Source organism: Pezoporus occidentalis, unplaced genomic scaffold (genome assembly GCF_034315485.1).
Source record: "Pezoporus occidentalis ecotype Australia unplaced genomic scaffold, CSIRO_AGI_Poc_V1 ctg8, whole genome shotgun sequence".
Taxonomy (NCBI): domain Eukaryota; kingdom Metazoa; phylum Chordata; class Aves; order Psittaciformes; family Psittacidae; genus Pezoporus; species Pezoporus occidentalis.
In genome coordinates, this window is record NW_026916158.1 from 8,626,293 (window position 1) to 8,653,878 (window position 27,586).

Below are 27,586 nucleotides of genomic sequence, written 5' to 3' on the forward strand. Positions count from 1 at the left end.
ATAATTTTTGAATAATGCAGCTTTTTCTTTTGACAAGAGCAATAAACTCTGCTGGTATAGACATACGTTGATTACCCCAAGTCAACTGTGTTGCTTAAAGAAACATGCCCAAATAATCAGCTTTTGACAGCTGCATCTCTTGTTATTTACAATAGCCATCACAGTAATAACTCACCATTTCTATATTAATAAGGCAGTGAAATTTATTATGATGGTATTGAAAAGTTATTAAGTACTGCATCCCAAGTGACAAAGTACCGCAGCACTGTCACTATCCAAAAGCAGTTGCCCATCCATCACAAAGCTTTCCAGATGGTCCTGCATCTTTATCGCTCCCAGGTTGGTGACATCACCTGTTCACCCACTCAAAATTGATGATGAAAGCAAACAGATCTATCTTACTTACATTTACCAAATCAATTTAATTTTACAGGCCATGGCTTAGTGACATATTGACTGTTTTCCTTAATGGCATCTCCTGTACTTAATGCAAAGAACTCATCTTTGAATCCTGGCTTGCATAATGTGGCATTTCATAATGATTTTTTTATAACATATTTATTTAATGGGAAGAATTATGATTGATTGTCAGTTCTATCAGACACAATTATTATTCTCTTCAGTTCTATCTTTTTGGTTTTTCTTTCTGATGTTATCTTTCTTAATGGCTAAATTCAATTTACAGGTTTTGTCTTCTAAAGGGACAACTGACACATCTCAATTATTTTTCTTCACCTTTGAAAATGTATAAATCTACATCAGTGTCAGCTTTTCACTGTTTTTTTAGTGCTCGGACAAAGTGCTACTGGACTCGAGTAAAATCTACCTGGGCAAATAACAATCACCTCACATTTTGAAGAATACAAATTCCTGAAACATCCCCCAAGTTCTGCTCTGAAGAAGGTATAAAATTTCCTTTTCCTCTTCTAGTTCTAAGTCCACTTGACCCTTATGGTTTCACTCTGCTTCCCTCAGGAGTTAATGCTCCTTCTGATTAAATTAAAACCTCAACGGTTGTGTGGGGAATACACACACAGACCTACAGAGAGGTTCTGTGGCTTTAGAACCATACCATGAAATGGTGGAGCATCCACTGTGGGTGGAGAAATAATCAATTCTACACAAACCACTTCAGGTTTAATTGAGACAATGGTTTATGTGAGATTTCACAGCTATGCCGTGCCAGCACCCACTCAGCCTCCTGTAAAATCTCTTCCTGACACTGCTGCCACAGTGACTTTGGTTGGCTGCATGACTTCGTAGCCCCTTGAACAGCAGTCCTGGTGCTACAACTGGCTTAGGACGGGGGGGGGGGTGGCACTTCTTTTCTGGCAGCTGCTACAGCCCCTCACTACTTTGTGCAATACAGTTTTGAATATTTTCTGAGAAGAGCTCCATTAGAGAAGGGAGGGGAGCTTGGCGGATCTTGTTTGTACTCCCCTTCCAGTAAGCAGCAGCTTTGCCTGAGCAAGGGAAGGCTGTTGGCTTTGTCGAAAAAAAAACAGAGTATGACATCCCACCAACCTCCCACTGTGCTTAATCATGTTAACTAACAGTGGAGGTAAGGAACAGTAGAAAAAGACAACAGCAGACTACTCTGTTTTGTCCCTGTGTCCTAACTCTCTTCCATTCCCATAAAACACCTCAAAGGACCAACAGCCCCTCTTTGCTGTCAATACATTTAATTCAAACTGAATGACAAGTCCACCTGCTCATATCTTGCTACTCAGACCTATTGTTTGCTCATTTGTAATTATAAACTATGCCTCTGAGCAGGGAGAAAGCTGGTGTTAATGCCCAGGTAGCTGATTGAGGTATACAGCCGACATCACCTCTCAGAGTGGTCGTGAAGCATCTGTCTGCCTTGCTAGAGGACTCCTATTACTGCAGTAGCACCTGACAGTCACAACCTCACCATAAGACACAGATGCAAACAACAGAAGAATTCAGACTGGTAACATTAGCAGCACTGTAAGTAATGTCTTTTTTGTACACAACTTTCGAGGAGCTGTCTTAAGCACCGTCGTGCATACTCACCCAAGGCAAGATGTATGGTATGAACTCCATCCTATGTGGCACTGAACACTATGTCCCTTACAGAGAGCTTAATACAGCAGCTAAGCACATGCTTAACTCAAACACCTGGATAATCCTGTTGATGATAAGCCCATGCCTAAGTGCTTTATTGGATCTCAGCCAGAGTACTCTATGACTTGCAGAGCTGATCTCCAAATGGGATAAAACATCACCTATGTATTAAAAAAAAGGTAAGGATGTCACCCCCACCTGCAGCTGCCAGAAGTGGATGGTCTGTTGATCTGAGGGAGAACACGCTATCTGCAAACCCACATTGGTGTTGAATTGATCAAAAAGCATCCCCACCCTCCACAAATAATTCCTTTTTAATTCCAAACACAGAATAACCCACATTCTTATTCCTGTGTTTGCTTCAACAGCAATTTTTGCAAAGGTTCCTGGAGTCCCTATACTGCTGAAATCCGTATACAAAGAGAAAGCATAGATAAGGGATCTACATTACACTTCCCAACTTTCCAACCACCTGGTGGAGTGTGGAGTCACTTTGCATGTTAATGCTCTTAAAAATAATTAAAGGAAAGGTCAAGATCTGGTCTGTAAAAGCCAGTGTAGTGTGAGTGTCAAACAACAGCAGAAAATTAAGGGGGTGGGAGGTACTCAACTCTAGGACAAACTCCAAATCCCTAACAAAAATATTCAGAAGTGATAAAGATTTTGTTTTATTCTTTCTTTTGAAAGTGACAATCTACTGCTCTCTCCCAGGGTGATTTCACTGACTACAGCAAATTATCTCCTTCAGCATTGTTGCTGTTTATTACAAAATAGCTTAATTTCTGTTTCAAGATGTGTGAATCCCATCTATACTTAGAAAATAATTGGCTGTTAACTACCATTGATTACACTGGAAGTTTTTGGATGCTAAGAGCACGAAAACCAAGCTATCAGTTTAGGTGTTAAAACCCAAATTTGGGAGCATATACACTAGATTCCAGCTCTAAAACCCTATAATTTTACATTTTGTAACATATTAATTTTCATAAAGGTAAATGTACACTTAGAACCCAGAATAAATTTTAGTTAAAAAAAAAAAAACAAAAGATAACCAAAAACTGCATAATTGAAACTCAAAATTGCAACTATTCGGTGTCTATAAACTAGTGGGAAGCCTGTACTCCAGAACAATTTTTAGGAAGCTGTGCAGCTTTCCCCAATGACTCACATCAAGAATGTTAGAGAAGTAAAAAAATAACCTCTTAATTTCTATTTAGAAGCAATAGCATCAGCTCAAGCATACTCTACCAAAACTGAGATGTTTTTTAACCTCACTGTCATGACAGGAAAATATACTCTGCTCTATAAACAGATTTTATGCTGCTTTACAAAGCTCTAAAATATTTTTTTACTTCTGCGACAAGTTTGATTTATTAGAGTTTATTGCTCCTATTTTTGCCTTCGTAGTAAAGAAATAAAAGTTTAGCATAAAAAGAGCTGTGAAGAAATTGTCCCCGTGAATAAGACTTTGAGTTTGTTATAACAGCAAGAGACCTGAATTTGAGTATTTGACATACCCTGGAAGATGCTGGTCGAAGATAGGTACATGTGCTTTGGTGACCTATTGAAAGGCTTTCTTTGAAATACTCTCCCAGTTGTTTTTCATAGCAGGGCATGAACCACAATGAAATCACTAAATTTGTGTTCCCTTGCTTTTGTTTGAAAAAAATTACTGCCATCCCTTAAAAGCTTGTTTTCTTTGTTGATTAAGCAGCAGTCAATTTTCCTTTTTCAAACAACCACTGAGCAACAGCCTCCCGACCCCCTTGGATATTCAGGCTGCCGGCAAATACTAAAACCTCAGTGATAAACTGCAAAAAAGCTCGACCTTTCCCCTTGTCCAGTGACCCCCTGTTCGATTCGTACTTTAGCTAACCAATACCTGATTAGATAATGTTCAGCTCTAGAGCCACAAAATGAGATAAAATTCAAATTTACAGCTTTTCATTTAAATTGGTCTACAGCACTCTAATCGTGACCCAAGCACAACTGTATCACAACAAATTCTCTTTGTCCCACAGTGTGTTTTATGGCTGAAGTATATAAATGGATATAATAGACATTGTTTTCTTAAGTCTTGCTCTGACAAAACTCTGTGTCAATGCCATAGAGAGTCTTGCTATAAGGGAACATAGGAACAGGCCACATGAAATTCCTCAACCTCCTGCAGCAAATTTTTCTTTATCATCAACTGCTTGGCTGCAAAATTTAACAGCAGCAGTTCCTCCAGCTTCCACTTCTCTCCCAATCACAACAGGCTAATCCTAGTATCAACTCAGATGTCAGTCACAAAAACTGGAAGTCGGAAGTATCCCACAGCTGGAAATATCCAAAACTATGACAATCTTTTGCAAGGGAATAAGAATGCCTTTTCCATTCAAGTTTGTGTGTAGCTATAAACTCTTCCTTGCTATGTAGGGTTTTAGTTTGAAGTTTTTTAGTTTAAGACTCTAGGCTACCTAGAGCAATCCTAAACAACTGCAGAAAAGGAGCAAATCTTTTACAGCAAAGTCAGTAACATAGGCAGCATCAAAAAACAGCTGAGGAAGATGTTCAGCTTTATTTCCAAAAATATTTTAACGTTTATACTATTTTCTTGAAAAGACATTTTTCCTTCATCATCTTTGAGAATAAAACACCATTATACATGCAGTATTTCACCTTAAACTGAGAAAAATGCAGATAAATTTGAAAGACTGATTTTTTTTCAATAACTTAATCATCTCTGAAGCCACAGGGGAGTCTATTTGAGAGAATTACATAAGCACACAAGCATTAGCAATGTTGCAACCCCATTATGTACTTCTCAGAGCAATGCATGTGTGAGGTGAAGAAATAAGTAAGCCAGGACACAGCAAAATGTTTTCTTTGGCCTGTGGGATCAGTGAGCGGTGTGAGCAGGTTGAGACATCCCACCTTTTGAAGCCACCAGCCATGGCTGGCCTCTATACAGCCATGAAGTATTCTAGGAATTACACATAATCAAACATAAGAGAATATTGTGACCTTATCTACATCAGTGCAATTCACTCAGCAAGCATCAATGTGGAAAGACTTTAAAACCTCTCTGGCTACAAAGTCACTTAAATCCATGGTCAGTAGTGTACAGAAACTTTAGTTTTATCCTTCCTATATTTCAAATATAAGAATGAAAAGTTATATCAGCAGACTGAATTCCCCATTTGTTAAATGACTTATCGGCACCCAGCAGAACAAATGCCCTGTTTCCCACAAGTGCCCATTCAGGCAGAAAATCTGACAACAGAAAAACTTGAATTCCCGTGACTGTACTTCAACCTCAATAAATGATATCTTTCCCTTGCCATCCCACACCACACTTTCTTTGACATTGCCTGAACCCACATATTAGTAACAGCTTCTTTTTCCCTTTTTAATCCCAAGGCACAAGTCAAAGGAAGTGGTAGTTTCCAGAGGAGTGTGATGATGAGCATGGGGGTGGGCACTGTTAAGATCTTCTCCAGCACTACTAGGTGTTCCCCACATCTGTCCTTCAGCCCTAACCTTCACTACGTGCCACTTTACTCATTGAGTAAACTCTGGTAACCAGCATTTCTCTGTCTCCCTTCAGTTATAATATATGCACTTAACACACTTGCTTGAAAAATACTGTTTCAAGGTCCCCTGGACACTGCAGGGTACTTCTAGATGAGTGGCCAAATTGCAGAGGGACTTGCCTGTTGATTTTGTATGATTTTGCTCCAAGACTTTTCAATAGCATCTCCCCAGCCATCCCAAATACATAACACTGTTCAGATGGCACAAATCCTGCAGCTTGAAAGGGATTTTATCTGCCAGCTGGGCTTCCAGCACTATCAAGACATGTATTTCTTGTCTGGATTCTGTAGACCCCCAAATCCTAACTATTTTAAGCGGAAAACTACTCTCTAATATTGCAGCATATTATCAAGATCTAAGGGTGTGAAAATCAGGATGAGTTTCCCTCAGATTTACAAGGTTTATCCTGCATCACACCAGCTGAGGATCCAGTCTAAAATACCTTAATTTTGGAACATGCTAAACCTGCATGTACAGCCATGTCTCAGCAGTTTTGCTCCAATTTCTGTTATCAGTATCTGAGCTTAATTGTGGTCAGGTTAAAGGTCAGATTTTATGGTTTCCTGGTGCCTTTTTCAAATAATAAAGATTTCTCACCAGCAACTATATTGTATCAGGGTCTGTTAACGACAGAGTGCTGCCAGGTCTATAATTTCTTCTGACACTATTCTGTCATATTGTCACAGGTCTCCAGAGTTTAAACAGCTGGATGGAAAGTTTAGAATGAACTCACTGAGTATTCATGAACAGTTAAGAGCAAATAAAACCTCTATTTTCCACCATATCTGAAAAGCTCTGCCCTACAGTGAAACTCCATTTTTCCTGGGAAAATGAACCTCCCATCTCTCCAGAGGTCAGCAGTGCCCCTGGAGAGCTGTGCAAACTCTCCACTTCTCTGCTTATCAGAAACCAAAGGAAACATGCAGATGGAAAGCTGAGATTGCACTCTGTTTCTACAGAACATTGTTAAAACTATGAATAAACCCACGCAAGAGCATTTGTTATACCATAACACAACTGGCAACCTGCACCACTTGGGGTCTAAAGCCCTTACCATGGACCTGCATCTCAGCCAGCTCCCCAGTGAAACCACAACAAGGAAAACATGTTAGCCCTGAAGACAGGAAAAGCAAGAGACAACTGCAGTAGTCACCAAAGTAGGCCTTCCTTCCTTCAGGAAAAGCAAGATTTCTCAGAGCACCTGACAAACTGACATGAGCCACATCATCCCCATATCCAAACATACTTCAAATGAACGGCAAAATTCCCATTAAATTAAATGGAAGCAGGATCAAATCCCCAGCTTTCAAAGTTCCCAAGTAGCACAAGGTTCTGCAATAGTGATTTTAGCTGCACAGCACTACATTTTAGGGCTACTGCAATCACTGTTGACAGAAAGTGGCGATTAAACAACCCTGAAAGCAGCATCCAGTTTCTTTTCAAGCAGTGCAGTGTCATTCACAAATCCCTCACTCACAAACATACTGCGGGACTGTCCAAGAGCAGACTAAAAATGGTACAGAAATGTTCCAACAACACAACTTATTCCTCTTTTTTTCACAAAAGAGGCATCACCTGCCAATACCCAGACACATTTCATGCATGAAGAGCAACAATAAATCCTGCCTTTTTTCCTCATTTTATACTTGTTTCCACACAGAAAGATGTGAAAGGCCAAAAAGCAGTCTTCATGCATACAAATATTCCCCTACTGCTGCAGGATAGAACTCAAATTCTGCAAATAGTTGTGTGTTTATAGACACGCAAGAGAGTTCAACAGACCGAAAGAATGTACACAGTATCTTACCTCCCAACCGTAACTGGGATCTTTAAGGTGTGTCCGCTGCTCTCCTACAAAAGGGCCAAATTTTTCCCCGGCTTCAATCTTCCTTTTAGTCCATATCCCTAATCCTGCTCCAGGAATGTTGGATTCTCGGAGCTCAAACTCTGAAGGAATCGGAATGTCATCAGGAATATATATTGGAGCCTTGTAAGGAGAGCTCTCCTTTGGCGTGAAAGCTTCACTGGAGGTCGCTGGAGAAGATGGCTCTTGAATGCTGACGGATGTTGGACACTGGACATTTGGAGCCTCTCCATCAGCTTCTGGCACTTCCTCCAAAGGAAGTTCAGGAAAGCTTTCATACAAACATTCATCACCTGTAAAATAAAGCCAAACAGTAGGATTTGAAATATCCTGACAGATTTTGCATATGAAACCCTTTCAGCCTGCACATAAAATGAAGAAGACAGTTTGGAAGACAGGCAGTACCTTCATCAATCACTGCTCCTATAGCGGAGCCTCACCCTGGAAGGAGCTGAGCCTTTTCCTTATTGTAGGCCTGGGGGTACACAGTGCTTCTCAATATACCCGACATCAAAAGTGGTTTCCATCACTGAACACAAGCAAGGGAATTACATACAGATGTATATGCAGGCACACCCTATTGTCCAATCTGGTCCGGATATAGCGCTTTGCATTGCATACGCTTTGAAATTACAACTGAAAGCCTGCATTATACATTACAACTGAAATCTAAGTGAAGTGAAAAGCAGGAAAGCTTTACTGGTTTTTCAGAGAGACAGATTGAACCTAAAATAGCCAAAATTAAGTTTGATGGTCGCCAATTAGTCTTAGAGGAAAGGATCCAGCCTACCACACAACTCTTGGAAAGAACTTCAGCTGATGTAAATCAGCATCTTACCACTGACCTCCAAGAAACGCAATGGTCTAAAATAAGTTCAGGATCCAAACAGCACCTTACAGAGAACATGAACATTCTCCTCTTACAGTTGCAAAAAAACCCTGGGACAGATCCAAAACACATTAGAAAAAACTTCATCACTGGGGCTTAGAAGGCAAAAAAAAAAAAAAAAATGCAAAACGTCACTAGTTTTGACAGCTCAAAACGTAAGGCTGATTGTAAATTCCTTTTAGTCAAAAAAGGCCAAGTGACTTCAGCAGGGGCTTTAACTGCACAAGCAATACAGCGCTCAACTCAAAAATACATGCAAAAGGAGCAAAAAGACAAACTAACCAAACATCATCTTGATTATTTACATTTATTTAACTTTATTAATGTTACTGTACTTTTCCTACACATCAGAATTCATTTCACTTAATTCTAACCTAATAAGAGGCAAGAATACTATTCTCCAAGGAATTCAGCTGAGAGATTGAATATTTAAGATCTGCTCATGAGGATATTTGCATAATACAGTTGGCCCAGAAATCCAAGTGTTAGGCTGGGCTTGGCATTCAGAATTACTACATTTTGGTGAAGAAATAGGAAACTTTAAAGTGTCCTTTCAACTTTTTGCTCATACAAGAAACTATCCATGGTAGATTAGCACTGTATGCCTTTTCCACTGGAAACTGGACATAGCCCATTGTCTCTCACATCTTTGTTACATATTATCTCACATTTTTATATCTGTGCTTTCATGCTTCTAGTACTAAGACAAACACTGGGACATAACAAATCATTTGAATAGATTGCTCCCATCACATGACTGGCAAATTGGATTCTTCATCTGTGAGCAATTTATTCACAGCCATGAACTGTTTTTCTTTCTTTTATGTGGCACTGGCTATGACCTCATACATGTCACAAAAAAGTTCAGCTACCCATTCGCTTGGCCTCTGGTTTGGCAGACTCCCCCTGCACTTAACAATTGAACCTAATATTGATGAATTTGTCACTTTTCTAATACCTGACACTGAGTAGCAGAGTATCTTGACTGGCTCTACCATTTAGCTGAGAAGGACACACAGAGGGATTTTCCAGTGACTGTGCTTCAGAAATTCTGCTTGTCACAGCTCAGTGGTGCTGATTTTGGCGAAAGTGCTGAAGGGTTCATGAAATCACTAGTGCAGAGAGCTTGCTCTGTGCCTAGCACCTGTGAGTCCATGTCTGTACTTTCTTGGCCACAGCAAAACTCGGCATAGACTGCAAGCGACAGAAAATACATGACAATGGTAGAGACAGAGCTCCACCTGGATGCCGCCATTCACTTTGCCCTGCCCTGAGACAACCGCTTTACCAGCCATCTCTGTTACATTGTGGCATTGCTGCTGCCCCAGGCACGGCTCCACTCCAGTGTGGTGGAGGGAGTGAGAGAGGTTGGTCTGCGCATCCCCAAAACCCCAATGCACTCCCTGGTTTTATAGGCCAGCAGCAATGCTGCATCCACCCAGGGCAAGCTTGCTCCCATTCAGATGTCTTCCCCCAGCTGTTTAGATTGCAGTCCTGCCTAAAAGACTTCAGCTGGTTCTGAAGCAGGAGAGGGGAGAAAAAAGAAAAACCCAAAATCACAACCTGTGTATACACATGGGGTGCAGGAAGAGAAATGACACAAGGAAAGTGATCTGGATGATAATAAGCACATGGCTCACTGAAGAGGGGGCTTAAAAACTTCAGCATCTCAATCCTACTGATTTTCCATGACAGCTGGGTGCCTGACACTCAAACTCTTTAAAAAGCTCATCTCACAGTCACTGCTGTTGTCCCCGTTCCACCAAGCAGTGCCTCATAAAACTAAGGCTCTCCCTGTGTCCCACGGCTACACTCAGCTCTCCACCAAACACTGAAGCAGCTCACCCAATTGTTTAATTCAACATAAGCAATGACCCCGAAGGGCTACCTTCCTCAGCCCCACTTGCCAGCAGTGCCTGCCCACGAGCCAGCACAAGCTGAGCCTTAAACATTAAAGCAAGCATAGCTTTACAGATGTTTCTTCTCCCCGAGGGACAGTCCAGTTCAATTTCTCTCTCGCAGACTCAAAGGCCTTGGTTATACTTATCTCAGTCATCCTGGCTACACTCGGTTTTAGCCATATAGGGTCAAACCTGCAGCTGATAAATTGGCTTCTGGAAGCCTGGCAGGGAGACAAGTCCATTTGCTGGGTCTATTGTGCCTCCTTTGATTTCCAGCTGCCACACCCGATGTCGTCGTTAAACACAGATTTTCAGTTTGAAAGCTCTGGAAAATACAATATGTCTATATGCCCCAAAGCCCTAACAGTGTGGTAAAACAGATTACTGAAATATTATTCTGCCCAAAATAGCAACATTTTCTAGCAAAAAAAAATATTTTAAAACCTCAAAGTAAACAAGAATTTGAATTACAACTGACCAAGAGATGAGAAGACCATTAAGACATACTTGTGAAGGAGCTATATTAAAACCAATGCACACGAACCAGGGATCTGGTCTTCATTTTCAAAGGGTGTGGGACTATTCCCCTTAAAATTTACACCTACATGGATCAGAGTGACTTCCAGCAAAACCATGAGATACTGATTGATAGAAAACCTTTGTAACGTCAGAGTTAGATCCAGGGCTGTGCTGATAAGCATCTTTTTCCCTGTAACTGCATAGCATTCACACAGAGAACACTGCAGTTTTGAAATTCAAGATGGCTTCTTTAAAGTCCAACAATTATCCCCACTAGAAATGGAATGAAATTAAAATTGAGGCCCCGATAAGGAAACAGATGAGATTAGGTAACGTGGAAGCTTGAATATTAGCCTCCATAAAATTCTTCACCACTATTCCATAATAAAAACATGAGCAAGCTACAAAGGAAACCCAGGAGGAAAGGTTAATTGCTACTAAAATACCAGGGTGGACACCTGTGTTTGCACTTTTGACACAACCTTGCACGCCAGCAGGAAAGAGTCCACGTGGCTACATGCTGGGGATGTGCCTGATGAGGTCAGGAGAGTGACACGCCAAAGCTACTGCCATAACTTCAGGCCCTGGGGTCATTTTGAGACCAAGAGGGCTTCTGTGCGTGGCTGGAAGGAGGAGAGGACTTCCTTCCATTTGAATGTTTCTTAGCAGTTCAGAACCCTCTTCCTCTCCAAGAGCAATTAGGTAGGAGACATTAACAACCGAGGGAGGCAGAAGCTGCTGAACACAGCCCAAACCACTTTCCACTGGCTGTGATTGCTAGTGAGGCAAAGGCATGCTGTTTTCAAAAGCACATGGGGACACACGTTCAATGAAACCATGCCTTTCTGCAATTGAAATGCCATGCAATGGCATCTCATGTCAAGGGGATGTGTTACACCTATCAATTTTTCAGGGTGATCTTCAACCCAAAGTTTGCACAAAGTCCTCTAAGGATCAAAGCTGTATCCAGATCTTCAGACCCAAAGCCATCCCTAACAAACAGAAACGCATCCCTACAGACTATCCATTCTTCCTTTCGTCAGGCAATTTGTGCCTGAGGATACACATTCCCAAAGCAACCACTGACTGATAAATCCTTTAGCACAAATCTGGTCCTCTGCTCTTGGAACCATGCATATGGCCACCAGTGACTTGCTCATAAGCTGGATGCCTGATAACTCTGGATGGAAGAGGTAGGCTGGAAGCAAAAGCATCTAGAGAGTCTACTTCAGATGTGTTTATAATGGCATCATCTTCCAAGCAGGATAAAGTAATAGCTGAGATAAACGTGGAGGTGGTTCTCTGCGACGGGAAGATACACACTGATTCATGACTGTAACTTCTCAAAGGTGAGAAAGATTTCCCTTAGCCTCAAAGACTAGACATCAGAAGATCCTAGCTCTGTACGATGGAAGAAGTCCATCCCACGTCGGTAACTTTGAGCAATGCTAGCTATGTTGATATCCTAGCCTTTGGCTAGGATGCATCAATGAAGGCTTTGAGGAAAAGTAGTAGGATCAGGTAAATTAGTCACCTCTCCTGTGTGAGGCAAGGGTGGACCTGAATGTACCACAAAACACTGAAATGGATCCTTGAAAGAGACCAGCGAGCTTTATAATCGTTTGACCTAACATTTCTATTCACTGCTGAAGAAATGAGCACAGAGTATTTGCAGGGATATCTGAAAAGGAGACAGGCATTTCCTGTTGCATACTAATGGAATACCTTTATCTGAATTTGTTTGAACAAGTTAGAAAAAAAGAAAAAAAAAAACAAACCAAAACCAAAAACCAAAACCTGTTACAGGCAGGGACTGATTGATTACAAATTATACCTACATTGGTCTAGAACACAGGAGATCAGGAAAAGCAAAAATTAAAAGAAAACCATTAGATTCAAAAGGAGTATATAGACTGTGGTGAACTAAATGGGAGCCACCTGACAGTCCCACACAAGGTAGGCGTGGCTCAGAGTGGGTCACCTTTATGTTCTCTAGAGAAGCAGAGAAGGCTCCTTAGCTTTAGAAACACACAGAGATTGGGTTACTATCTCCAGGCACAGAAGGGACTCTAGCCAAATGCTACATTACTCCACTTGAACATTTTATCAGTTAACATACTTGAAATGGGTTTGTGCCACTCCCTGTTCACAGAACTATTCTGTGGAGCTGGACCTAATGACGATTATTTATTATTATTTGTATTGTAACACAGTCTGGGGCCCCCAGGTAGGACCCCATTGTGAAAAGCATCAGACAAACCTAATCAAATGAGATTAGATTCTAAACAGAATAGAGTTAGTAATTCCCAGATAGGTAAAAATCATAAAACCAGCAGGGGAGAGAGAAACTGTTTTAGAAATAGAAAGTTAAATTGTACAACAAAAGAGATTACAAACAAGTTTAGAGATAAACATGGCACTTGAAGTAGTTTTGAATCATTACTTCAATTACCAAGAAAAAATACTTTCACAAACCTTAGTCTTCACATTGCATACTTGTATTACTTGACCCTAACACAAGCATGAGAAAACACAGACAAAGCTATCCTGAACACACTCCAAAAGCCCAACCATGCAAACCATGCTCATGGACTACAAAATGAGACCAAAGCACCCGCACAGCGGCCCCAAAGGCCAGATTCTGATTTCTCTTACATGACTGTTAAATCCGAAGTAATTACTTTAGACTTTCACCAAGGAATAAATGAGATCAGCCCTGGAATTGGCCAAAGTTGCTCAAATTTCTTCGGATTGACACTAATGTTACAAAATGAGAGGGAAATGTGTTGCCCAGATTTCAACTTTCCCTTCGTGCTGGTGACACTACAGATTGCAGAGGGCATTCATACAGCGAGCTCAGCAAAGCCTCCCTGTACTGCAGTGCTGAGGAGCACTGAGCAAACTTATGCAGTGTCGGCAGAAGAGGGAGTTGTAGGAAAAGCTGCACAAAGGCAGGAGAAAAAGGCAATCCAAGGCAGCCTGAGCACAGCACACTTTGGGGCTGAAGTACAGAAATCACCAGCTTCTCATGGTGCTGCACTGAAGGCTGCAGTATCTACATGGAATGGAAAAGGACCTCAGTTTGGATCACTGCTGGAGTACCCCACACAAAGGACTTAGGTCCCCTAGTAGCTTCTGTCTGTGCCCCATGGCAAGATGCACACCTGTAATAACAGATCATTCACAAGACAAATTAAAAACCTTCCTTGCATGTGAAGCAGCTTTTGCTTCCTGAATTGTTGTATCTGCAGAAAATAACCCTGAAACGAGAGGCTCATACTGGAAGTAGAAGTGAGCTCCTGACGGTAGGAAGAGCACCACCCACTTGGGAGAAATCTGTCTGCAGGCAGCAAAGCGAAGAAGCAAAGTTAACACACACTCAAGAACATCGGGCCTCAGAGGGAGGATAATTTCAGTGCTGCCAAATGTTGGTACTAGACCAGCAAAGTCATAATACAGTAACTGAATAGGGACCTACCCATCGTCTCTGGCAATTCTCACTATCCACCCCTACAATAACTAGTAGCATTTGGTGCTCTGTCTAGTGTCATTCATGTCTAATTGAGTAACACAGTCAAAAAGCATCTGATGTGGACCAGACGCTGGCTTTTAATTAGGGTCCAGCACTGAGAGACTACAGGTCAAATTCTACTTTCATTTGCACAGGAGCTGCTCTCCTTGATGTCTGGGGAAGTTGCACCTGTGTAACTGAAAAGCAAAATTTGGCTGCCTGTGTTCCTGTGCACTTTCCATATAAATTACTGTATTACATGCAGCAACAAAGAATTATAAATGTTGGCTGGCATGCACTGAATTTATTTACAAGTTAAGTCTAATTTTATTTATGTTTCCAGCACAATCATCTCTGGTAGAAATATTTATGTTAGCTGTACTTCTGGTCTGTTAGAGTCTACTGCAATCATAAACACCGCTGAAAAATTATTCGCAGTTAGCAGGGTTTAAACTACCCATTATATCACTAGCTAGTACCAATAAACTTTGGTGCTGGTTGATAAAGTTTCCTCAATGGAATAAATATATATTTGACTTTCAAAATCTTTTCTGGGTTACACAGAGTGGGGGGTAAGGGAAGAGGAAAGTGCCAGTTGCAGGTTTTGATATACTGAGGGTCAGATCTACAGCTAGCAAGGAGGCTATAGAGATCCACACTGGCTGGGAGGCAGCCCAAAGCATGCTGAAACTCTAACAAATAGCTTAAATTTGTATCTTAGTAAAATATTTCAACCAAGTGGAGCTGCAGCAGCTAACACATAGTCACTAATGCCTTTCATGACTCTCTAATGTGGAGTAGGCCCAAGGGAAAAACTGGGAGGGGAGCCTGCCTTGAAATTTTGAGCCCTTAGTACTGTTTACTGCTAAGGGAGGAAAATGGATTTAAGGAACCAGCTTTTGTTCATTGTTCAATTGCCATAATGGTAAATATGACATATTCTCATACTGACATGGCACAAAAAACCAACAAGCTTAGGAGAAAACTAGGGATGGGAAGGTTAAATGAAAATTAGTGAGATCAACCACTTTATTTATAGAAAATAGGAACTGGGGTAAGACTACAAAATTAATGCACTTAAATAGTCCCTGACACGGTGAAAAACTGTTGCTGCAAAAGAACATTTTAAAATAAAAACAATTATTTAAACCAACAGCATTATAATAAATGTAAATTAAACTTTATCTCAATGTAATAAATCAGTGTAACTGAACTTCTTTTTACTCATTAGTAGACCTTTACTGTTTTAAAACTGAGATGTGTCACAAAGTAGCACTGCAAATCACATGCCTCTAACAGAAAGCAGTAATAAAAGATGACTATTCTACCAAATTATAATGAAGACAGATAACAGAGTGAATTATAAAACAAAGGTTATAGATAGAGACTGAGCCTTGTAGAGGTAATGACTTTTAATTGGATTGAGTTTATCGTATTTTCAGAGGTACAGCACAACCAGAAGAAAGGATTAGAATTATTTCCACATTTCATTATTTGGCATAATGAGAAAACAGAGGGAGGTCCACATCCCTGATGTGTTTGGTAAGCCATGGGAGATGTTGAACATGTCAGTATCTGGTAGAGTACGGTCCTGAGACACAAATGCATTTGCCCCTTATAATGCAGCAAAGTGTAATCACTTGAGGGGAAAAAAAAACAAGGGGGGGGGGGGAGGGGAGGGGATGGGAGGGGGAGGAAAGGAGGAAGCCAGGTCATGAAGTTTTGTTTCAAAAGCACATTACAAATAAAAAGAAATTTAACCCCTTCCTGCCAGCAGCCACTTCAGCACCAGCCTACAAACACCCATACATCTGCTTTGGGAAGCTGAGCAATTCTCATTCCAAGCACCGATAAGTTAAAATCTAATTATGAAATAAATAAGTTAAAAACCCCACAAATTGACAACGGCTTGGCCACCTCACCCCGTCTCATGCCTGAATAGTCACCTCATCATTGCAAAAAGGCCCTGCGGAAACCATAAGGTTGGGGACCTGCCCTGCCTTAATCCCAAAGGAATCCCCTGCCTGTATTCCACCTGGGGAGAATATGGGGCATGGATCAGTAGGGTAAAGGCAGCTGGTGATGAAAGACCAAGAATTGAGGGATTATTGGAGAAGATCCAGCAGACAGAGCAGGGTACCACTGGTGCATCCATTTGCATGCTACACCCAAGTATTTCAGGGAGGACTGAATTTTGGGAAACTGCCTCTGGAAAACCAAGTTGCCGCAGAGCAGAGACAGAAGGTTTTACAGCAGTCAGACAGCTTTTTAATTATGCAATTATGATAAGAGATTATTAATTATATTTGAGTGATACTGTGATACACTGCAGTTAAGTCCTTGAAACACTAACAGAAGCACTCATAACAAATACACTAATCAGGAAAAGCATCGATTAATTAATCCTATAATACTGTCCACTTCAAAAACTCAAGGTCCGGCAAGACTAGCTTCCAGCATTTGTTTCTGAGGCGATACAAGGCCTCAATTTTTCCTGCAAGTGACTTCTCAGCAGTGTGTACTGTAGTGTATTTGTGTCATTCTTGAGGGCATCAGTATATGGTTATATACAACTAGGTTGGTTGAATAATGTAATCTTTTTTAAAAATAAATAAACAAACATAAAAACCACACACAAAGAAGAACCTCCAAAAAGCAAACCACAAACAAAAACCACCCATTGGGACATTTTATTTCACCATATGGAGGAATGAATGCTTTTATTCCTGCATGACAATATTGTTTTGGGTAGGATCATTCCAAGACATAGATGACCATTTATTCTCATTTGTCTCTGTGAAACCTAGGTCCTCGGCTGGCACACACAGCTTTGACAAATTCTTCTCATTCATATCTCACTCAACACAACTTATACACTGCAAGAATCATTTATGTTTCATTTTTCCAGCAAAAAAGCATTTTGAACTGATTTATCTACATTATTTCCACTGATTCCACCTTCTGTTTCCTCCAGACACTGCCCATTCCTTCAAACACTTCCAGTTTGTTCTGACAAACCATATTCTACTTGTCCCAGCCATAATTTTAAATAAGCACGTATTAATTTTTAATATAAACTAAATATTCATGATCAAAAACACATTTGTGTTTCCCAACACATTTCAGAAGGCAGGTCTGTCCCAGGAAACTTGGGACTTAGGCGGTATCTTCAAGTTGGTGGGACTTTTGCCAGTGATTTTAATGAAATTATAATTTCAGTTGTGATGTAGATAAAGTTTGCCCATGAAACCGATAGCATTTATTGTAGGCATCCAAGCACAAGCAGGAAAAAAGCTACTTGCTGCCCTACAGCAAGCCCCAGAGTCCACAGCATCATGACTTGAAACAAGGATGGAAGCAAGAGGAAACTACACCCGTTAAGTACATTTACAATTCTCCATTGCCCAAGCTAGTTTATTTTTTCTGAGAAGTGTGGCATACAGGAGAGTGTGATGAACTACAAGGATTTGTAGCAATTATTTTCCTTGGCTTTTGTGTAAGAGGATGGGGTGGGGGGAAATGCTAGACTTTTTGCAACCAAACCATCTATATGGAGATAAAACAAGGGCCCATTGCTTCTATCACCGCACTGCTTCAAACACTACTTCAGCCCGGCTGAAGGACGATGGACTGCTTCACTGCCAGTGACCACAACTCCCTCCCTGTGCCCTTGTCTGCATCCTCTGCTATGGGAAGGGGTTTGAAAAACAGCAGTTAGCTGTTTCCCTGAAAACCCTTCATCTTCTCTCCTCTCCCTCCCATTTCTTTCTCTTCCCCCTTTTCTCAGATCTGCTTGATTTTCTTTTCCATGTAGTTACAAAAAAAAAAAAAAAACACAGAAAAGGAAAACATTTAGAGAATTAAAATGAAATAAAAAATCCAAACCTCAAATGTTACAGCTTTGAGAGTTTTGCTGAGCAATCAAGAGACTTGTTTTAAAAGAAAAAGCGTTTGCAGCAATTAGGGAAATCCAGGATGTTGTCACCGCTTTCCTATAAAATGATTCCTCATGCAATTTAGAAATTTCTCTGAGAGTTTGGCTGGCTGTATTTTTACCTAGCACATCTCTAAAGGGTAACAGCTCTCTGTGGGTTGACTGCTTTGAGGTTTTCAACATTATGCAAGAGTTTTCCAGTCTTGCTTCTCTCCCCTCCTGGCTGTCCACAGCTGATACTGGAGGTGCCTGCTCCCTCTTTGAGAAGTATTTGCAGCCTCCACCAAAAAATATCCCTTGCTACACCCTTCACTTGAATGCAGAGTAATATCTCACTCTGCTCACCCCTTTTCCTCTTTCTTTGGAGGAAAATTAGCAAAATTGGTTACATCCATCTGAATTGCTGTTCCTGCAGGGAAAACCTTTTTCCTGGAGCTCTAGGGGACCTAGAGCCCATCTTCCAATGGTACCCTTGTCCCACATGTTTGGAGACCTCCATGCAAGTCAAAGTTTCACAGACAGAGATTTTACAAGCGCAGAAAAAATTGGGGAGGTTTTGACCCACAAAGACAAAAGCTTTTCAAGACCAGCTAGTTAAAAAAGATTGAGAAGATATTTCAGCACACACAGGGCTAAAAGGAAAGACCTTCTGGGTTCTCACCTCCCTGGTCTATCAAACTGCGGAGCCTTTGCTTATACTGGGAATGAGTAGCTCTGACACTGCACGCACAGTTGCTTTTGCAAAAATATCCAGTAACAAATTCTCCCATTCCCTCTTGCATTTCCCGTTTCTTCCACCAGATCATACTATCTCATTTGCCTCAGATGAGCCCCATGGAAAACAGCTCATCTCTCCTCAGTGCTTTGAAGATGCAAAGCGGGACAGTATGGAAATGCTAAATGTTCTCATAACACCAGTAGCCTGTTGTAAGGCAGGCAGAGTGACAGTCCTTATTCTGATCACATCCCCCCTCCAAAATCAACAGTGACACCAGTGTGAAACCAGAACGAGACCCCTGCTGTGAAACAGTTAACATCAGTTAGATCTATTTTGACTTAAAAAAAAAAAAAAAGAAAAAGAAGAAAGAAGAAAAGAAAAAGTGGGACTACAGTTTATTTTACATGGCTTCCTGGTCAAAGCCTCAAACATTTTGTAGATGTTTATTAATATATATTAACTGTAAAGAAAGTTAACTGCTAACGTAATTTATTCCACTCTTTGTTCCATGCACCTTGTATTGCTTTCTGTGAAGCTGTTGATCTTGGAGAAGCAGAGGGTCCTGGTGAGCCGCTAGCAGAGAGGAATAAATCAGCACTCTGAAAGCTTCTGGTTCATCCCAATAACTTGGAAGCAAATTTGAAAAATAATTCCTTCCCCCCCCCCCAACTGGCAATCTTCATGAGTTCTATTGTTTTCACGTGCAGGCTGATATATGACAGTTTAAATAAATATATAGCACTTAATGGAGCAAATTCAGCCTTAGCGTAATCGGATGCCATGCCATTAGAGACCTTGGCCCAGGCATTGCTCTCCATCCCAAAGGATCACAGAGGACCTTACAAGCTCAAACTAACACAAGATTGTTATATACTTTAATTCTACTTATGTCACTATGGACTAATCTTCTGTTATAAAGAGTACTTAACTATATATCTATTTATGTTTACAGACATGGATTTAAGTACTGTTTATAACGACAAGAATGTATATATACAACATGTCTATGTAATATAATATTACATATATACACAGAGACATATCCTAAATCATGGAAGTGATGGAGTCCCTGAGCATGGCTTAAGGAAATTTATTTATTTTTTTCTTTTAAGAACAATTTTAATTCCTTTTTGTTTTTTTTTCAAAATAAAGACAAAAATGCTCAGAAGTTTTCAAGCTAGACCGTTAAACTTCACAAAGCCATAAGTCATCACAAAAGAGATCTGTTGTCAGATACCCTTCACCATGCCAGTGTCTGTCATACCAGGAGAGCAGAGCAGGATCAGTGTGGGCTGCACTTGCTCAAGCAGCAGTGATAAAATTGCTGCTCAAATAAGAGATTTTCCAAATGCAGAAGTGGAAGCAACAAATTGAATTTTACACTTTCCCTGGTAAGCTCATTAGAAGCTGAAGCAGAGTAAAAGCTACTCTTCCTAGAGCACTTTTCAAAGCAAGCATCAAACTGGTATTTAACTGATATTCTCCACACTTCTGTGAACCTGAATTCACCAAGTTAGATAAGGCTATGCATAGCTCCAAGCATGTCAGAGGAAAGAAAATAAATGTATTATTGTGAGAATGTGTTGAAAGAGCATTCAGTGCACAACTGTGCCTCCATCTCATCCATAGGCACACTGGGTGAACACAACTGACCCACAGTCACAGACTTGCCACCAAACTGGTGAGGGCTCCAGACAGGGGCTATGAAAAGGTCAGCTGGAGGAAGGGGAACTAAGGGCCAAGCCTGCCTATGGGATTCTTCTCCCAGATATCATGCTCAGAACTAGCAGTGCCCCTCCTCACACCACACCATCCTGTTTTCCCCTCTGGAGCCACCACCACTCCTCCAAGATCAGTGGGAGCACCTCGATCTCACACGTACAAAACTTGAGAGAGCAAAACAAACAGCCCAAAGCTTGAGCAATGCTTCCCAAAAATAATAATAAAAAACAAAAAATAACAACAACAACAACAACAAAAATCCACCCTGAACAAAATTCTGTGGTCCGAAAGGAACTTTGATCTATTAGAAAATGCTTGCAAAAACCACATCTCCAGGAGAGAGACCACCAGAGATGCCCCCCAGTTCCCAGACTGGGCTGGCAGACTCCCACTGTGCAGAAGAGCCCATTTCCATTCCCTGCTGCGCACCATGGACTTCATCTCAGAATTAGTCTTGTGTTCTCTCATTAGAGGTCAAATCCCTGACACTTCTGCACCCACAAGGAATTCTGCAGAAGAGCTCAGTATCAGTTTTGTCCAGGTATTTTAGCTGGGCAGGATAGACCAAATAAATACCATTTGTTGTTTAAAGTGCAAATCCCAGCAACTTCTTTGAACAGGAGCATTTGGTAGTTGACACATCTACGGATGTTTTAAATCATAAGGGCATCCACTCCATTTTTGTTTTAATGTGTTTGTGTGTGAAGTTCTTTGTCATTCCAGCCCACCTGTCTCAGAGAGCAGAAATCGAAAACAGGAGTAACTCTCGAATTTCACCTCAATTTAATCCATCACAGAAAGCAGACTGGTTTTGCACTGTATTAAAAAAAAAAAAACACCAGGACATTTAAACAAAGTGACACAGATCATCAGCAGATCAACTGAAAATGACAGCTCAATCAAACAAATGTATGTTGAGAATTTCCACAGGGCAGCTCTAGCTGCAGCCAAACCAAATTTGTTTAGTATACATAAGTTAGCTGCTTAGAAACATTCAGTATGCTGCTAGCCAGATGATGACTTTCCCAGATAAACATCTATTTAACCAAATATCCCCCCAGCCATGGAAAATGCTAGCAAAGTTTTGATATATCCTAGTCTCTTGAAAATACAACTTTCCTCCGGTGACAGGCTGGTACCAACTTGCCCATGTGGCAGCTAGGTAAAAATAACTAAATACACCTTTAATAAATAAATAAATAAATAAATAAAATGTTATAACCACCAAAAGGTAGGCAAAATGCTATAATCCTGATGGAGTGCTTCTAGCTGCCAATAAATTCAGAAGGTGGCATTAAAGTGAAATACAAATTACAAACTTGGGAAGCACCAGAGAAAACTGTGCATCCTGTGCCATATATCAAATATCAGAGAAGAAGGAATTTGTCTCATTCTTCTTTTAAAGTGAGGTATTCCTGCTGAAATCAATGAAAAATCTCCTATTGATTCCAGAGGTGCCATATTAAGCTATCATTGAGGAAATATATTGATAAGAGCTCCTCTCTGTGATCCTTCCCTGGTTTAGAGCAGTTTTTCTGCAGTGTTATTTACTAACAATAGAAATGGCAAAAATAGTTTTGAAGATTAGGAAGTCATTTGGCAAATTTAGTTTAGAGGTCATTAAAATTCACATGAAATTTCAGCCAAAATCAGATGCCTGAGTAACAGAGGATTCAGTTTACACAACAGCAGCACTCCCTCCTCTCAGCAAAATCAAGGAGATTCCATCAGACTCAAGCCAGGCTAGAACATGGCTCGCATCCACTGAAATCAGTGGCCAAAAACCCATCTGATGTGAAAATGCCAGATTTTATTTAGAGTGACTTTTAGGGACAAGTGGCACAACTACATTTCACGCAGCATATATGCACTCAGCTCTGCATGTACACACATATGTTTAGGGGGTGCTCCTGCAACTATAGAACTCTAAGCTGAATAAGGGACTGGGAATGCCTGGCTAATATAATGACTTGCAACATAAACTGCAATTTTGATGAAAGCCCATTTTAAACTTATTTATTTATTTCTGATTTGTTAAAATAAATAATTCAAAAAAATAAAAGCTACTAGGCAATACATATCTGCTCTTCAAAGTTCTGTCAAACAAAAGAGTGCCTATAAAGCACATTTTCTGATGGACATCTGCTTACTATTTAATACCCACAAAGAGAATATTTACAACAAAAAACAAGTGCAACAGATTAAGAGGCCTGTGATGCTGGCGCATCCTGAGGAGCACTGTTTACACAATCATCAGAGTGATGTGTGATGGCAATGGGGAGAATAGATGCTTACAGATTTATCATAACCTATTTCCTAGGGGGAAAAAAATGTACCAAAAGATGCCTTTTAAGTGATCTGACAGCCCTAAATAACTAGTACCCAAGCTGAGGGCTGCTGGAGAAAAACAAAACCAGCTACACTGCGCCAGCAGTGTATTTTTCTAGCCTCCTGTTGCAAAAGAAGAGGACAAGCTGCCTGTATTTAAATGCAGAAACCTCAGTGTTCTGTTCTCATCACAGTGACAGAGACCCACAGACCCCATGAGATTAATAAAATGAAGAGGTGGGTCCAGCAGTGCAAGAGTTTGATGGGGTTGGGGGTGAAGGGAAAAGTCCCCCAAGTGCTGCTTTACCAGCCTGGTGCGAGGGGTTTGCTGCACACAAAATCACACATTGCTGAATACCATGGGATTTCCTTTAAAAGTCTCCATCTGGGGAAAGTTTAACTCATGAGTTTCGAGTGCATAATTGTGTTTTTGCCAGAGTTTACAAATTGACATATTGCTGGGGAAGAAATCCACGGGAAAGTAGGGATGAAGAACAGCAAAATTCAAAGTATTAACCCCATGAAGAGGTCCTGCTTGAAGGGTTTTTTTGAATGCTATGTTTCTCCCAGTGCAAAAGAGCCACCTGATGATACAGAGCAGACATCACAACGTTTAAATTTCATGCTATTTTCAATGACGCAGGATTATATTTTCTCTTTTCCACTTCCCCCTAAAATAACATGCAGAAAAACAAGCTAAAGGCACGCATACAATGGGGAAATTTAAACAAGATTTAATCTTACAAATTAACACTCAGAAGAGAGGCAAACACAAAAATAAATAGGAAAAGCAGTTTAGGCAAGTTAACCCAGGCTACCCAGAACAACAACAAACTACCAAACACTAAACTACCTCCCACAGTCCCCTCCCTCACAAAAAAAAAGCCAAAAAAATAACAAAAACAACCCCGAAAAAACCAAACAAAAACTAAAAGCCAACAGCACCAACAAAAAAAAAAAGGAAAAAAAAAAAGAAGTAAATTTTCTTTGATTTCATTGGTATGGCTGTTTTCAAATTGTACTTCTGGAGATGCAAACCAGCTGAAATTACATCTATGCAATACGTGATTACTGTCCTTTCTCTCTCTAACCCCAATCTACAAGCTATGCATAAAATATGATTCCCAATTAACCTAAGCTTCAACGCAGACTCTGCTGACAAACAAATCGAGGAGGGTGATGCAGATTATTGCTGGTACAGATTTCACTTCTCACAGGGAAACCAAAGATCAGACCATAAAATCTTCATGCTCACTGATAAGGAGTTGGTCACTTAAATCCAATTTTAGTTGTGCTCGTAAAGCAATTTTAGTCGTAGTGAGTTAAAGACACCAGTGCAAACAGCCAAACAAGGCATATGACCAGCAAAGTTACCCTTGTCCTATTCTTTGACAAAGAAAATATATCCAGGACTTATATATACGGGGAAAACTTACTTCCTTTTCTTCCAATGGCCTGGCTCCCTGAGATGCTGACCATCTATCCTGCCCATGGTAGGAGTCCAGAAAACCGTGCAGCAGCCTCTAACTGGACAACCAAACCAGCAACCTTTATGTAATTTTCCTAGTTTCATTTGGAACTCTCAGTAGCATTACTCCAAGCATTTATAACCCTGATTCAGGGCTAATTTAACCCAGTCCAGAGTAGAACTGAATCAGGTCATAGTGGGTATTCATAAGTTTAATATGAATAAAAAGTGATAGTAGAAGCTAACACTGATAGGAGCAAGAAGCAAGAAACTTCATGGTCACGACCAACACACAGAGATCTGCAGAAATCAAAGCACAGGATGCACTGATTTCCACTGCATTCCTCAGACTCAGAGATCTGCCAATATTTTGCACGTAAGCATGCAGGCCTTCAAAAGAGCCGATTTTGTCCCAAGAAAGTACAAAACAATCACTACAAAGGAAAGTAATGAAAAATCCTCCTCCTGAACAAACATGCCATAAAAATTAAGTATAAATCATAAAACTCAAATGAAAACAACCACTCCTCCCCCAAAATTGCCCAATAATGGGATGAGGAAGTTTTCACTGATTAGATTAAATACTGCAAAGCACTTTCAAACTTAACAAATTACTTTAAAAGCAGTGACAGAAAGCAATGCACAACACACAAAGCAACCCAGGGGTGCACAGAGGCAAAGCAAGGCCTGATCCAGAGCCCTGAGACAAAAGCTTTGCCTTGCCCCAGAACAAGTGGAAAAGGCTTCTCATAAGTGAGCTACCCTGGCTAACTCCACTCCCATGGGTTTACTGGTCAGGTCAGTGGAAGAAAAATGAAGCTAACAAATGTTTTTGAAAACACCAGTTCTTGAAGGCAAACTTATTACGCTGAGGACTGAGCACCATCAAGCACAAAACTCTGACATCAGAGCTTGAGACAAAATGCCAGACCCTCACACAAAGCACTTCTCTAAGATTATTTCCTCAACTCAACAGAGAATACAGCAAAATAGATCATACATCACAGGAGTAAAACAAAGCCATGCTCAAGAATGAAATTCCTTGAGACAAAAGGTCTCCACATTTATTCTACCCCACCAGTTCTCAACATCAAATATCTCCATCTTGCAGGATGTCAGCTTCTTACCCCTCAGTCTGCCACATCCAGTCTGTGATGCAAAAAGTCTGGCAGTGACAGAAATGAGAGGGGAAAATGCTAAAAATAAGTTTAATTACCATCTTTTGCCTTGAGATATTTTCATTCTTTACAGTGTTCCATTTCAAGCACATGAAAGCCAACAAAACAGGCAGATTCCTCTGATACACAGCAAAAGGTATTACTACACAGGTGCAACACCAGGGAATCCATGCCTGCTATCATACATCCAGCCAAAGTATTGGTCTCATGGTAGCCTGGTCCATCAGGATTCTAAAGCACCAATATGGTGTTTGAAGGCAGCTTTCACGCAGCTCTGCCAGCAGATAGCCTTCACTCCATCACTACTATGCAGGAAGTGGCCTGCTCTTTTACCCCTCTTATTGCTAGAAAGCTCACTTCTGGCCTCAGAATATTCATAGGCACTTTATTGCTCATTTGTACTTGTTCCAGCACTGTCCTTTAGCTTAAATGGTTTGCTGGGTGCATTCATCACCTTCAGCATCAGACATAACCTCTATCAGCCTTCATTTTCCTCACCGGAACAAACCAAGCTTTTTAGCCTGTTCTTGGATTCAATTATTAGTTATCAATCTTTAGCTGTTCAATTAGAGATGGTGCAACTCTAAGACCCAGGAGCCTCAGAAAGGGAGATATCATCACAGCCACCATGACAGAGACAACATGAAGTTGTGTTGAGAGCAAGTATACAATTAATCCATAAATCAAGAGAAAACAGGGGCAAGAGGAGAACTGAAAGCAGCATCTCCCTTTCCAGTGGTTTAATGTGACTTCGTCCCCTGTTGCTGGGGAAATCACATCCAGGACAAGTTGTTCTCAGGAAGCAATTACAGAGAAGCATCAGTGCAGATGATGGATCCATTTCTCAGCTCTTCCACATGCCACTTCTACGGAAGGAGCTGGTCATGTGGCTCACAAACTCAAATATTTCCAAAGGAAAATGTCCCTATATGTGAATATTATCTACACACAGGACTTTAAATTATGCAAAACACTTTGAAGCATTTTATGGACCAATCAAAAATACATCAATTCAATTCTGATTTCTCGGCTGTTAAAGGCAAACTACTGATTGATTACATGAGGCAAGATGTCATTCATGCTCTCTGTTGCACTATTATCAGAATCTGTCATACAAATTTCAAATGTGCCATGGATGCAAGTGACAAGCAGCGTGGGGAGAAGCTGCAAAATGCAATGGTATGAGCTTAACCTAGTGTTTTCTACCATTTCTAATTAACCTAAATGGGACATTTTTGGAAATGCGTCATTGCTGAAGATACTTTCAGCTGAAAGATTTTATTTTTTTAGTTTTGAATACAGGTGGACTGTATCATATAAAAATGCGTGTGTATGTGTCTGAATGTCTCAGGGCAGAGGGGAACCTTTCTTTACAAAGACCTGCCTTTGAAGAAACTCGATCTTATTGTTACTTCAAAATGCTATTTTTTATATGGCTCCCTTTCATTAAAAAGTTTCCAAAGATTTATTTTCACTGCAGTGTGAAATAAAAATAAATTCTGAAACACGGCAGGCTTCTGTAGCAAATAAGTAACATTTTACAGGCAGCAGCAGCGATCATGCATTTATTCAATTCAAGCTAAATATGCACTAAAGAATTAGTTATTCCTTTAATTAAAGCATCAGTATCGTTTTACATGCTGCAACTATGATGACAGGTATGAATCTGCAGCAGGTGCGCATGGCTTTCTAACACTTACTAAAGAACAGATAAAACCATTTTGATTTGTTTTCATATTTCCGCTTCCCTTCTGGGAGGGAAGGAGCTTGCCTGTACCCACACACTTCAGTGGGCAAATCCAAGCCTTGCCTGCTAATAGATGTTAAGGTTAGAACCAAGCTATTCAAAGCTTTTCATTAATTACTCCTAATTGTCATGGCAATCTCCTT

General features: G+C 40.5%; 1 protein-coding gene across 6 annotated transcripts in view; it reads right to left on the reverse strand.

The window, feature by feature from the left end:
- MECOM (MDS1 and EVI1 complex locus) overlaps positions 1-27,586 on the reverse strand; it is a 343,256-nt gene that overhangs the window by 184,166 nt on the left and 131,504 nt on the right. For all 6 annotated transcript variants that reach the window (XM_062603153.1, XM_062603154.1, XM_062603155.1 and 3 more), the window contains exon 2: positions 7,472-7,821. In XM_062603153.1, the coding sequence (XP_062459137.1) occupies positions 7,472-7,821 (350 nt within the window). The remainder of the gene's footprint in view (positions 1-7,471; positions 7,822-27,586) is intronic.